This window comes from Diabrotica virgifera, chromosome 9, assembly GCF_917563875.1.
Source record: "Diabrotica virgifera virgifera chromosome 9, PGI_DIABVI_V3a".
NCBI classification, from domain to species: Eukaryota; Metazoa; Arthropoda; class Insecta; order Coleoptera; family Chrysomelidae; genus Diabrotica; species Diabrotica virgifera.
The window spans coordinates 128757247-128773147 of record NC_065451.1 but is presented as its reverse complement, the minus strand read 5'-3'; the positions used below and the strand labels follow the sequence as shown (position 1 = coordinate 128773147).

Here is a 15901-nt window from a genome sequence, read left to right as displayed (position 1 = left end):
ACATACTCTAATTCGTTCATTATTAACAGAAAAATAAAAAGCATTATTTTTTCCACGATTACTATTATGCATTTTGTACGAATATCTTGGTTCAACCACTGAAAGATGGCGTAGAATAAATTCACGTTGTCTCTGCAAGTCTCCCATGGTCCACACACACACACACACACTCGTTCAACCCAACCTCTAGGAACATGTGTGTACCACTGCTAGTCAGCGGGACCCACATGTCCGAAGATCAAACCGGTCTCGCTCCCATGGTCCAATAGTTATCAAAAATTTGCTGGCGTTGTGTTTCTGTAATCTTTTGTACACAATTTTGTTTGCATTTTTCAGAACATGGTGCTTTTAAAGACTTTGCAGGGACTATGGTCATTTCTTTTTTTGAATTAGACAAGTAAGACTTACCAGAATTTCTCAAAATTTTCGCTTTGGCGCGTAACCAGTTATTGGGTGTAGCTTTTCGTTTCCGTTCTTTTCTCGAATTAACATTTTCATTACCTTCAATACATGGAGAAGCTATATCTGCAGAAATTGTAGACCGTGAAGCTACGGGATCAGAAGGGTTACTAAAATTGTTATTTGTAAACCTTCCAGCTACTGGTTCAGCAACACAATCGCGTGGAGTTTCATCTTCGTTGGTGCTAGATGACGAAAAACACCTCAGGATATTTTCTATTTTAGATGGCGCAACTGCTTTTGAACAAGCTTGATCTGCTTCAGAATCTGAACTGGACGAACTGCTTGAACTACAGGAGCAGCTGTTCGAACCACTTGAGCTGCTTGAACTTCTGCGGTTATTTGCATCACCATTCGAATACTCGTAATCTGGGTCTTTGACACTATCATCGGAACAAAAATCCTCAAAACTTTCTATGTTGTTTGTAGATATTATGGGGGATAAGGTAGGGTGTTTTCTTTTGGTAACTTGCTTGTCAGTTGATGAGACAGTCGGTTTACTATTTTCATTTTTGTTGATATTCAGTTTAATGTTCATGTTTTGGAACATTTCAATAGTACGGCGATTCGACACTGCAAGAAAAAGTTTTCAATAAAAATAGTGAAATAGCGAAATAACTTTTTTATTTTAAGGATGCTCAACTTATTATTATGATCAATCAACATCAAAATCTCAAAAAACGATGAACATTATCAAGACGAGGTGATAGTTTTATTTATTGCACAATCGATGTAGTCAAACCAATAATAATTAATAAAGACTATTTTTTATTTTACAGAATAAACGCAACGAATGATTTTTAAAACCTTTACAAAACTCAGAATTCAGAATCAATTATTGAGAATAGTACTGTATTATGTTTAAGGTCATAAGTTTTTGATGCGAATTTTTAACGAATAGCATCTCATTTCATTATAATAGGTGAATATTTTATTATTGTTTTCGTGAATAAACAAGTAAGTCCGAATAAGTGAAGTCATTTTACTTACTTTTTGACGAAGAACAGAATATCACTAGATGATGCACTTTTCTTTAAAACAAATATTAAAACTAGATTAAGTTTTTTCGTGAACAAACACACAAAACGAAAAGATATACTATTGCAGAAAGTATTCATTAATTTTAAATTGATTATTTCAAGATGTGTTGTTATTCTGCAAACAAACAATGTTATTGCCTGTAAGGACTTGAAGCAACTGGTAGTCGTCGATTGTTCATGAAAGATGGTGCCGAAAATCAACCAATCACATAATGACATTTTGTGGCGCCACGTTGCCAGTTTTCGAGATACGAATGTGAGATTTATTTACAAGATAGTAGAGACCGCTTTGGATATCGCTGTGTGCTTAACTAGAAAATGAACTATTTTGGATTGTGTGGTTATTCATGAAAAGCAGCGAGTTATGAAATATATTTCATCACCATTTTGATATTTCGTTGTAATAGTTATTTCAGCAGTGGTAAATATACGTGGAAGTATATAAATATAGTGGAAATCCACAATACGCTGTGAAATAGAAAGAGACGAAACTAGTAGAGGTGAGAAATTATGAATTATCAATTTACATTATACTGATAGTTTCCCATCTTTAGACGTATCAGAAGAGTTTGACGACAACCACTGTGACAGTGACAGTTTTAGTGGACATACTCTTCCGATACATCTAAAGGAGGGAAACTATCAATAGGACTTTTCAATGCTTCTTATTTGTTTCGAGCTTCCGTCACATGCCGTATAATCCATGTATAATATTAATATACGACATATGACAGGAGCTCCAAACAAATGAGAAGCATTGAAAAGTCCGATAGAATGTAAACTATAGGTTTCTATTGATAATTTTCGAACTCCACTGTTTTTATTTCATATTACTTTATTAAATATTTAATAAATTGAATGTTTTATTAATTTTATTAAATGGGTACCTACCTCTTTTTTGGTCGCTATCACAAGAGGTAACATCTCATCAAATTTTTCCGCTCCAATTAATTCGGATACCGCCATTTCAATATTAGACAGAGACTTGTCTGTGTAGGGACCACCTCCAGTCATCTTTAATTGGAGTTTATTTTCTGTAACACGTTTTTTTGTTTTCTTTTTCAAATTTAAGTATTTAGTCGCACGAAGAAGAAGAATTTTTTTGCACTTACCTCACTTTCCTCTTCTGGTGGTAGTTCCAGGATGTTACCAAAATCTACGAGCTTGAAGCAATTACCGTGTAGTACAATGTTAGTTTCTTTGATATCATGATGAACCAGTGATTTGAAATTGAGGTGTTGGATAGCTTTACACATGTCATAGAGAGGGCGATCGAACGAGCTATGTTAGGAGTATCTCTGACGGAACATATAAGTACGAAATGAGGAAGTGCGAAGAAGGGCGATGGTGGAAAATGTAATTGGAAGAATTTTCAGTTGTTTAATCATCTTCTGCTAGTACTTCAAGAAGTCTGTTCCTTTTTCTTTTTTGTTTCTCTGGAGGCAGCTCTTTTAAGACACTGGCAATGTACTCCCCCAAGATATCTGCTGGTGTTTTTGGCTGTTTGGCTTTATGTTCAGTCAGGATTTTTAAGCGCGGACTTTGCTGCATCGATGACCTCAGTTGCGCCAGGTCCATTTATGGTTTTTTTCTTTTTATTTTTCCTATAATGAATAGAATAGATTAGAAAATTGTACAATTTTGAAGACAAAGCTTACAAATAGTCAACAAACATTACAATAAAAAATAGGAACTTGCATAAAATTTTAAATTCCATAAATTGGCTATATGTATTGTATAAAAAAAGAGTTTTTCTAATCTCAACAAACTGGTATATATTATTACAATAACATACGATAAATGTCATTAAAATAATAAATATCCCCATAAACATAAATAAAATATGATTAGGTGACGTCACGGGTCGTTTGAACTATTTTAAATACACACAAGATTTTAAATTTGTACTTCTAAGTTATTATGAGTTTTTAAAGCGTGAAATTTTGGAAATTTCATTTAAAAAAAAAACTGAACATTATTATGTAATAAAAAATGCGCAAGTTCCATATTTACTAAAATTACATAAATCGTCAATATAAACTAAACAAAAATAAGTAAAACAATCTATTGCAAAATTGAAATAAATTGCAAATAATCAACCTTAAGGGGATGGGTACGAACTTTCGACTTCATTGCTATTTAAATGGGATTCATTTTTTTTTCGAATCCTAAGAAACTAATAAGTATTTTTTTGAGATTACGTTATTACCGAGGACCGAAAGTCCCTGAAAACTATAATGTTTATTTTAATAAGTTACAGGGGTGAAAAACTAAGAGCAAATTTAGTGTGATTTTTAATTTCAAATATCTCATTCAAAATAAACTTTTTACATTCTAAGGGACTTTCGGCCCTCGGTAGTAAAGTAATCTTTCATTGTGCGTTTAAATTTTTCAAAGATACCTATTAGTTTTCTCAGGATTAAAAAAATGATTACATTTAAAATACTTTACATTTTGTTCCTTTCCCCTTAACAACTAATGCGTTTAATAAGTTAACCTGCTATACTATATTAATTATGCTGTACTATAATTTATTAGTTATTTAGAACAAATTCTTCTACTGAATAATATGGTCTTTCAGATAGATAGGCTTTTGTCATTTTATTGAACTTAGGGAAAGATTTTGCAGATTTCAGTTGACAAGGGGATGATTGTACAGTTTTTTGCAGAATGTAATATAGATTTCTTTACTAACTCGCTGGACAGGATTAGTAAATAGACGTCAAGGGAAGAATTTCTGGTGGAATAGTCATGATTAGGTCTTGCTGGAAAGACATGTAGATGTTTACAAATCGTAGTGTTGTGAATTTGGTTTCCTAACAAATAGGAAATAGACGAGTATAATCATTTTTATTAAAATTAATCCGCACCTTTAGCAGCAAACTGCACTGTTTCTCTGTTGCTCTATCTCTTCGGCCTCCTCCATCTGGATCACAATTTTTTCTGCGTACATTTCATCATCTTGCATTTCATTTGCATCATCATATTGAGACATTTGCATGTCATCACTCTGTGTCTGGGAATCTACATTGCTTTCAATCATGGTCGAATTTGACCATGCACTGGACTCTGGACAATTTGACCATGCAAACACAGGCGACTGGAGAGGCTGAGCAAATTCATTGACAGTAGTTGTTTTTGCAATGTATACTAAAAAGTTGGGGTAATTTTTTACTTTCTCTGTTCCATCCTGATGTTCATGACATTTGGTATACTTAGTGTGACCAACTCCAATTCAGTTGAATTCGGGACAAGACTGAAAAAATACTTGAAATACGAGACTAGACTGAAAAAATACTTGAAATCCGGGACTTTTCAATAAAAATCGGGCCATTTTTTATTTTTTAAATATAGGACTTTAATAGCATCATTTTATTGATTATTTAACATTTTTATGTTGATAGTGGTATTTATAATGGGATTAAGCCACAATTGGTTATAATGATAATTATATTTTTGTTAGTTTTTGACGTTTTGACTTCCAATCATTCTCAAAAAAGGAAAAATTAGAAAATAAAGTGATGTTGGATTTCCATGTAAATATAACCTTAGGTTAATTATATAAAAATGTAATTATCATTACAACCAATTGTGGCTTAATCCCATCAAAAATATAATTGCCAAATAGGTCACAAGAAAACAACTTCAAAACATTTAAAAATCAATCCATTCATATTTTAAATTGACCGCAACGAACAAAATATGTATTTTTACAATATAATTCTTTACTGCTTATTTTATAAAATCATAAAATTATTGTCGATTTTTTTTTCGTCCCAAAAATTTAATTTGATGAGGATTCTTATAAGAATAACGAAAAAAAAAAAAATAGAATTTTAAATACCAAAAAGTTGAAAATTCGGATAGCCCGGAAGCCTTATCCGGGACGCTGGGACACGACTTCGGTAATTCGGGCCATGTCCGGGATTTTTCGGGCTAGTTGGTCACAGTAGGTATACTTATGTATTTTCATAATTCATATTAATGGCTGTAGATCACGAAAATGTTGGAACTTTTAGTCGGAAATTCATATTTCTATAGCCTTTTTAGGGCCACAAATCATTTTCGTGATCTAGACTAAATTTAAATTCAAGATGCAGTAGAAATAAACAGACCAAGATACGTTAAATGCTACTAGGAACACTTTCGAATCATAATTTACAATGTATAAACTTGGGAAATCATGATTTGGGATTTACAATGTCTATACATTATAAATTATGATTCGGGAGTGCTCCTAGTAGCATTTAACGTGTCTTGGTTTGGTCATTTCTACTGCATCTTGATTTTAAATTTAGTATATGGTCAAAAATACGTAAGTAGGTACACAAAATGTTATGAAAATCGTTAATTTAAAAAATTCGGTACTTACTTTCTTGGCTTGTTATGTGTGTTAATGAGAGACAGAATCAAAGTACTCCCATTGTGGAGTAGCAGGTGAGCTCCGGAACCAGAAGGCAACGCTTTCTTATCCCTTCCGTATTTATTTCTTAGATTCGTCCATAGTCTCTGGCAATCTTTTGCTGAAAAAGTAAAATCCAAAAATCACATTTACAAGTAGTGCAAAACTGCAACTAGCAAGTTTACGCCAAATTACACAAGATAAACATACCGGTTATTTCAACTTCTCCTATTTTTTCCAACTGCTTTCTTTCATTTGGTGGTCTTTAAAATCTCTGTTGGCTTTATCGTAGAGGTGTGGATAACCCCCCATTAAGCTTAATTAGCATCTCAATTTTGTCTGAAATTTATTAAATTATTAAAAATCTCTATTTTTTTTATTAAATTATTAACTTCTCCATTAGTAATATACTATATTACTAATGTATATAAATTGGCCAGCGCAAGTACATGTAATAATTATTATTACATGTATTTGCGCTGGGCAATTTTCTTTGTGACATGGTGACAGGAAAATACAGCGTGTTTTATATGTTCGTTCATGGGTATTCTTTCATTTTTCCGACTGTGTATTACTTAATCCATTATAACAAATAACACAAATAATTTAACAAAATTGTAATGTCTATAACCAATTTTTTCTGTTAAATGCAACGCTGACGTGCTTAGAGAAAACGCCGTGTCTGCAGAGGCATCGCATTTGAGTAAAATCGGTTTTTGTTTAAATGTCTAGCCGTTGAAAACTATTTAGAATTTTTCGTTGTTTTCTACTTTATATAGATAATAAATATCATAGAATTCATATTTATACATAAGATTGACAAAAAATATCTTATTTGCTCTAAAAACTCATGTTACTGCGTTCTTTCTAAGTATACTACATAAATTAACTTCTTCCTGCTTAGTAAGAATGCAGTACTGCGTTTTTGCTAAGCATTTTCTTATTTTATAATATGGTACATAAAATATAACGATGGAAAAGGAGGATAAAAAACATTTTTGATAAGAAACAAGGTTTTATTATAAACGAAAGGAAATATTGAAACGAAAAGTATAATTATATTGAGTTTTGTTTAAACTAAGAATATTATTTAGAAGTGGGTACGGGTATATTTAACCAAAAATCTTTTCTATTTTGTGGCAAAATGTGTTCAAGGTTTTTTAGTATATTGTCCCTTTTTTCGACAGGAAATCCACAAGGCTGATTCAAATGATTTGGAAGTTTTAAACCATGTTTCATAACTTTTTCAGTCAAAAAGTTAAGGCAATTAAAAGGCTCCATTTCTGAGTAGGACGTTCTAAATAGCAAGTTGTAACTTCCTCGAGTCGCAGTTACTTGAACGATGTTTTTCAAATATGGGCGATGTGGTTGCTTTAGTTTTTTTTGAGAAGAATGGTTTGACCATTTAAAGAAGTCACTATGCTTCATTTCTTTTATGTCGACTTTTCCCCTGTTTGAAAATTGAACTGTCTGAACAAAATCTGCAAAGTCATAGGTTTTTTCCTGTTTTTTAAAGATAATTCCACCTGGTGGTGAAAACTATCTGCTGACATATATGCATGACCAGGTTCAAAGTAATTTATATTAATAGTATCAGCTGAAATTTCATCACAATTAACAATATAAACTAGGAAAGTATAGAAACACCAATTTTTATTTTGGCTGGAACAGTTGTCCAGCCATACAGTCAAAGATTTTGAATCTCGTTGCCTTTTAAAAAATGCAAAAAATGTGCTTACAACGTCCTCATGATTTCTGTCACTGATACACTCATGCCAAAGAATGGCAAAATTATTTATTTAGATGTTTTTCCAAGCGGCACGAAGCTTTCTTTGTACACAGTAAGATTTACTGTGGTAAAAATTACTTTCTTAAAACTATTGGCTCGGGGCAGCATAATAATTTTTTCTAAAACAGCAGAGAAACATTGGCCATTTTCGTTTCTTTCGACCATTTTTCTATAAAGTTTATGACTTTCTATAGCTAATTCGATATGACTTTCGCCAATAGATGCATATGTCGCAATCATCTACCATATTTTCTTTGGTATGAGCGTGGAGATTAAATTGTTCACATGTCTCACACTCTTGGTTTCCAAGTTTTTCAAAAGATATATTTTTTGCCTTTACTTGAACTCTATAAACGTTATATGATACTTTAATGATTGGATTCTTCTCTAGAAAATCTTGATACATTAAATTTATTGTTATGTCGCTAGGCAAGTAACGGACATTTGGAGCATGCTCCCTGCGATAATGCGATATTACCGGTTGAAACGATTCTATGATCGTTAATCTCAATCTTGGATATGAAGCTAGAAGACCTTTTCCCCCTTTTGTCTTGCACTGGGGTTATGGATCCTTTTGGTGTTTTTGAGAGTACCTCATAAACAAACCGATCATTGGGAGGTTTGTATCCCAAAGTACTTAAAAAAAACTTTTACACATATTTTCAGGCTCTCCTTCGGTGGTATTCAGTCTGTATTTAAAAGTAAACTTTTTACCTCCAATATCATCATTACCTAAACACCTTTTAACACTTACTCTTTCACATAAGGTTAAAATATATGCCCTTCTTTGGATATGTGACAAATAACAAAACTTACTATTTACATATTTTCTTCTTTCTTCAGAAAATTTCGACATGCATTTAAATTTGCACTGTGCTTTGCATGGTGGGAGCAGGGCCGCCGAGAGGGATGAGCGGGCACCGGCAAAAAGTGACGAACGGGCCCCCGCAAAAAGTGAAGAGCGAAAAAAATTGTTCAACTGTTATAGAAATAAAATTATCAATAGTAAAAATATGTAATGAGACACATTTCAAATATAAATTTTATGAAATTTTGATTATAATAGTGAAAATATTTATAATACAGTTGCTTTTCGAGTTTTCTGACTGGAAAAGATGTATAACTTTCGAAAAATCGCATGATTTTACCAAATCATTCTCAATGCACAAAGTTGATATGCGAGTTAACCAATCCTGAGTAGATAACCTATGTATGTTCTGGCACATCCCCTAAATCGCAACCCTTAAATATTAATAAATGCCAAACGGCTTAACGTAGGATGACGTGTGACGTATCGTTGGAAAGGGGATGAAAAAGGGGGTTGAACGCAGTATGTGGCGTGCGCATCGGAATATGCCAAAAGGGCATTACGTCATATCTTCGTTTCTATTGGTCCGATTTTGACGTAAGAGGGCTCGTCGGAACGGGGAGGGGGTAACGAATAAGTTGAGACAAAAAAACAAAGATGGCGCCAGTGCCAAAAGGGCATTACGTCATATCTTCTTTTCTATTGGTCCGATTTTGACGTATGGGGTGTCAAATGAAAGCGGTGGCAACACAGAAGCCAACTGTCAAGTCTTCTTCTTTTCGTTTGTCAATTCTTCTTCTTTTCCGTATAGTGCCTAACAGAACGTGACATTCGACATCTTTGTTGTTATTGGTCCGATTTTGACGTATGGGGTGTCAAATGAAAGCGGTAACGACACAGAAGCCAACTGTCAAGTCTTCTTCTTCTTTTCGTTTGTCAATTTTTCTTCTTTTCCGTATAGTGCCTAACAGAACGTGACATTCGACATCTTTGTTGTCATTGGTCCGATTTTGACGTATGGGGTGTCAAATGAAAGCGGTAACGACACAGAAGCCAACTGTCAATTCTTCTTCTGTCAACGTTCAATATTAACTGTCAATTCTTCTTCATTTCCGTATAGTGCCTAACAGAACGTGACATTTGACGTATGACGTGACATTTATGTGTGACGTGGCAAAGCGCTGACATTCGACGCAGAACGTGACATTTGACGTAGATATGTGACATTGTTCAGTTTTCCGTCCGACATTTGACGCAGAACGTGGCATTTATGAGACATTGTGACACTGAACATGTTCAGTATTGATATGAATCCCACCGAGTACATACATAGGGTTATGGAATTTCAAACTAAACTTAATCAGTTAAATAAAGATATTAAATCATATGAGGATATAAAACAAATTAAAAGACATTTCGATAGTCTGCATATTGAGGACAAAACGTGGAAGCCTGAAGAGTTGAATTTACAGCAGCAGCAGCAAGGTCTTTACGCTTTTAGAAAACTACCACAAGCTACATATCCATTGAGACGTATTCAGCCTACACCATGGGTGCCAGCAACAACACCAGCGAGTATGTGAAAAGTGAAATAGACAATGTCTTTGCAATGTCTTGTGTAATATTAGCATCTATATTTATCTTAATTTTAAAAATTATGTTTGAAATTGTAAAGAGAAAATTTGAATCTTCATGTAATATAAGACTTGATCAGTAAATAAGGTGTTTAAATAAAAAAGCAAAAACCTCTCTCTAAAAATATTTATTTATACATAGAAAAATTACAATGGTAATATTGTATAAGAAAACCAGTGACGTAGACGATCCACATTTCTTTCTGTACACGAAAATAGTCCAACGGCGTGACAGGGGTTTGTAGCAGGACCAACGTTTCCAGTAGCAAGAGGCGTGCCATCAAACTTGCAAACATCAATAATAAGGGGAAAAACTCCAAAAATGTGACATTTCTTGCTTAAAAATTCTGCTTTTTGTTCTCCTCGAACGTATATGTAATCGGCTGCATACAACAACTTGGTTTCTAGTATTTCATTTATTTTGGACAATTCTACTGCTCCATCAGAATATCGAATGCCAAGCAGTTTTTTCTCCACGTATGATGCTGTCTTCTTATCATCATTACTTAGCGCATTGAATGGTTTCGGAGGTAAAAAGATGTAATGACTTCGTTTAAAACCTATTTCGATGGTAAGTTCTTTGGGAACAAACCACCCGTCCACAGCGAATCCCTGAATATCTACGAATGCTACTCTCATGATGACTGCTCTTGTACTACTGACACTTTATGCGTCTAATTTAGACTTTTTACAATTTCGGTAAGTGGGTAGTACTCCATTACGCAGTCGTGAATTATAATGCAGTAGGCCTTGGTATTTTCGGGAAAACCATTATGTGCTTCAATATCGAGTTTTACGTCAACAGTGGATGCTTTCATGCTTTCTTCTTGTTTTGAACAGTCGATGACGAACAATGCACGATTCTTGAAAGCTGAGAAATCGAGTAGAGGTCGCTTTTGTTGGGAATGTACGTAGCTGGGATAAAATTCAGTATAGTTGAAATAGGCCTCGTTGTAGTCAGTTTTGCTGAAATCCAACTGCATTCTCTCGTTTGGCCAATATTCTCCATTTAAGGATAATCTAATACTTTGGATGCTAACATTGTCAAATAAGGTAGGATCAGCTGTAATCGTATTACGTTTGCCTGTTTGAAAGAAAACAATGACATAACGTGGTCTTTCAACTGATGTGCTAGTTTTAACGGCCCAAACTTCACGCCTAGCACCTTTGGTAATGGTAGGCAATTCGTGCAATTCCCACTTTCTAAATGGAATAACTATAGGTTGATCTTGTTGAATGGACTTCATTAGTTCTAATTTAATTTCGTCATTTGGAAATATGTGCTTCACTCTGAGTTCAATGTTGGTGATGTTAATCTTTGCTTTTGTAGTTTCATCAGTAATAATTAAACAATCGTTGTCGTTTCGAGCTCGAACTAGTCTTATTGTTTGACGACCACACGTAATCATTGGATAATCGTTGAAAATGTTAAAAATATGCTTAAGGGGTATCTGTATGTTGAATGAATTATCTGCATCGTGTAGAATGGGATCATTAGGGTAATTCCAACCCGCCATAACCATATAATGGGAATCTTCTTGATTGTAACACGTCATGGCACGTACAGCACTTACGATACCAGGATCCCGCACTGTTTCCATCTCCCGTGCGCTTTCGCTGTACGTACACGACTCGAAAAGAAAAGCACCCACATTGTTGGCTAGTTTGACTACGCCAGATCCTTCTTTATCGACGAGTGATCCTTTAATGCACAACAAGGTTTCGCTCATTGCAAAAAACGAGTCAACTTGATTAATGCTAAATTCTACAATATCATTGCAGTTGAATGATTTGATGAATGGTGCATATGTTCGGTATTCGGCCTTTCGAATCGACTCATCAAACATTGGCTTACGATAAATATCGAATATTGGAGGCATTACGATGTTGTCTGAACATTCTTGTTTTTCATACATTGTTGTAATTTTTTAGTTTAAAACCAAGTGATTGTAAAAACAATTTTTTTGCGAACGTAAGAGGTTTCCGCTTCGACACAACTAATGGTGTTCTTTTAATATGATGTTGTCGCTTGGACGGCTGCACAACTAATGGTGTCCTTTGAGCAGTACATGACCTTATTACTAGTCCCATTTCCCTCTTGATCTAAGTTCCAGCACCAATGTGCTCTCTTCTCCTCTAAAGTTTACAGGTCGTCCTTCTTGATCGAGAGCCAAGACAGTGATATTGGTAAGTTCACGCTGCGACACAACGGGTAAATACAACAAATTGTGAGGAGTTTCGTCAATTGCGTACCCAGGATTTGATTGTATGACAAATTCGTAGATCGTATGAGCAGGTCTGTTACCGTCGAAGGCTCCAGTACTAATGTTACATTCAAAGCGTATGCTAGATACTTTAATAATCCTAACAGGTAGATTCGAAGAATGTATCCGTCCAGGATTGAGTATTGCCGGAGAAAATCCCAATACTATACCAAGGCTATCAGGTTGCTTAAACGAAATCCTATATTTGCTAAATATTTGACACTGCAACGTGTTGTGGTTAGGTTTTAGACTAAATATCGATTCTGGTTTAAGCTCATTGTCAGCACCCAGTTTCTTTTGTATGTATTCTTCAATATCGGCAATTTCATAACATCCATCGGGAAAAGCAAAGTTTTGCCATTTGTTTTTGTCATTGCAGTAATAAAACTTGTTATTTTCAATGTTTGGTATACTGTTGTAGGAATGGAAGGCACGAAGAGCTATTTCGTAATCTTTTTTCGGATCCAACACGATTGGTGTGGGTGGTTGAAATGAAAATGTATAAGTGGTACTAACTACTCTCAACAACTGCGACATGATGACTGATTCAAGTCGATAGATTAATAGATTTATATATATATATATATATATATATATATATATATATATATATATATATATATATATATATATATATATAGGTGAATAAACACCATTTTTTTCACATATTTTTTATTTGTTCTAAAGCAAGTTTACATAAATGACAAGATGCTTGAGAATCGGGTGGTCCATCCCAGTGAGTCCTCCAGTCTGGTCTGTTGTAATGTACGAAGCACGGAAGTAGTATCTGCAAGTTAAATTCTCCTCGATATTCCCCAGGCAATTTATGCCATACACTTAACAATTCTGAAGGTCTAACAGTCCGTATAATATACTCTAGCGGTATGTGTTTTAGTTCTTCTTCACTATATTCTGTAAAACATTTTTCGCGAAACATATGGGACATAAGCAATCTACTACTGTCCATTATATAAAAACTTTAAGCATAAATGCCCACAAACGATTTGATTGTAAGTTTGATACTGGTGATTATTGTAGAAAATTCTGGCACGTGCACCCAGATATTTCACAAGTTCTTTGGTCGGCTTCAAATTACCAAATGAATCGAAATATTCCACGTCGTTGTTTATCTTTCTGTATGCTACCCAATGTGTTCCGTTATGCGCGGACACATCCAAGTTAACTATTGCACATTCTCGTTGTCGAGGACCGTCTCTAGGCAGAGCGTCATTCATGAAAACTCCTCGAAAATGTGGTATGTTAAGTATTTTCGCGTAATGTGCAATGTCCAAGTCGTACAGCGGACGATTGGGCAGCTTTATTGGAAGTTTTTTTTTCAAATACAAGCCGAATCCGCCTCTGGGTTTCTTACGTAGGTACAGGCCTGAACCGATATGTTCCATTGCCTTATTATGACGTATATCCTCTTCCAATTTCCTTTGGGCATTTTTTGCGTCGACCACAGTTTTTGCCACCCCCGCAGCACCACCCGCTAAAGCCCCCAATGCCGAAAGACCAGCAAAGAGAGGTATGAGTGGTAGGAAACCTCCAGATTTTAGTGGTAATACGCGAGGAACGTCAATTTCTTTTCGGCCGCCAAGTCTTTTGATTATGGATTTTGCAATTCGTACAGCAGTCAAAGCAGTATTGTGTAACGATGCTCCTCTCTTCATGGACTTGCAATTTTTGAGACAACATCGCGATTGAAAGAGTAACGCCCCTTTCTTCCACGACGTAACTGACATCCCATTCCCAATTTTCTTTTCGTCTTCATTCCACCGGTTACAAGTAAGGCAGCAGTTTTTTCACCAAAGCTAGCGTCTTTCGACTTGAATCGCTCCCAGGCTCTATTTTCCAATTCCTTATCGGCCTTGTGACGTTCTTCGAGAGATGAATGTTGCGAGTAAGCGATATCGTGTTGTTTACAAGCTGCGTCTAATGGATTAATGCCTGGATCTCCACGTGCAAGACGTTTTTGTAGTTTTGTTCCAGCTATAAAGAACGTATTTTTTTACTTATAAAACACAACAAAATTGTCGCAAAGTTACTTACGTCCACAGTACTGATAACCGCCAGGAATATGTAGCTCAAATGGCAGTTTATTAATTAAAGAGTTCACGAGACCTCCTCCTTCGACGACCAACATTGGACTGATGCCATGCAAGTGATGACATCTATAATATATTGCCGTACTTATGTACTACACTTGCCACACGATGAAGATCGTTCAACAAGAGCAGACGTTGCCAATTGATAATCTGGACATTGTCCAGAAAGTGACAGTCAGTAAACATGGTAAATTGCTACCAAACTCATTTAGAGCCATTATTTGCGGTCCAAGTGGGTGCGGAAAAACGAATGTCATGCTATCACTTTTATTTAATCCGAATGGCGCCAAATTCAAAAATGTCTATGTTTATTCGAAATCCCTCTTTCAACCGAAATACCAACTACTGCAAGATGTAATAGCCCAAGTCAAAGGTGTTGGGTACTTTCCATACAAAGACAATGAAGAAATTATCAGTCCAGATGAAGCACAACCAAACTCAATTTTTTTATTTGGCGATGTTGCATGTGATGGCCAACAGAAGATTCGCGAGTATTATTCCATGTGCAGACATAAAGATATTGATGCCGCTTATTTATGTCAAACATATTCAAAAATACCGAAGCAGCTAATAAGAGACAATTGTAACATGATTGTATTATTCAAGCAGGACGAGATAAATTTGAAGCATATATTTGATGAACACGTATCGCCAGACATGTCGTTTGATGAATTTAAAAACTCTGTTCAGAATGTTGGACGACAGACCGCTATGGTACTTTGGTCATTATGAAAGATTTTCCCCTTAACAATGGCCGATACCGCAAAGGATTTGATAAATATATAAAATTGTAAGTTGATGTATTGTTTAGTAGTCAACAAGATGTCTTATGATGCGGTCGCCATTGCCATTCGCAAGAAGAAAATTGCCGAATTGGCTAGATCAATTCGCAAAAAATATTTGGCATTGAAATTAGGCAAGACAGAACAAGATGAGTCACTAAATAAACTTTTTAAACCAATCTCGAAACCTCTCAAGGATATTGCGCAATCGTCAAAAACGTTGCATCATGCTATCGATAACAAGTTTAGACAAGTTAAAAAAGAAGAAGATGTGAAAAAGGAAGAAGTAGGACTAAAAAAAGAGCCGAATATAGCAGAAAATCGTACACCAACACCACCAGTATCATTTATTAGTGATGGAGATGTGTTTGAAAACAACGATGAAGAAGATGAAGAATATGAAGATAGCATAGAAACACACCAGTCGCAAGATAACGAAACCGAACAAGTAATGTTTGATCCTGATAATATTTCTGAAGATGCTTTCAACGAATATATGGAGCAATATCCTCCGATGAGTCATGAGTATATAAAAGAATTTTGGATGAAGTCTGAGAAAATCGATAAAAACTATGGACCTATTTACAATGATTTGTTGGGCTGGACGTGGGGTAA

The 15901-nt window shown here is 35.0% G+C and overlaps 1 protein-coding gene across 1 annotated transcript; it reads right to left on the bottom strand.

The window, feature by feature from the left end:
- Nucleotides 1-238: 238 nt before the first annotated feature.
- LOC126891357 (putative protein TPRXL) lies at nt 239-997 on the bottom strand. The gene has a single exon (XM_050660535.1). It carries the CDS (start codon nt 995-997, stop codon nt 239-241), a length of 759 nt encoding a protein of 252 aa, XP_050516492.1.
- Nucleotides 998-15901: the final 14904 nt, after the last annotated feature.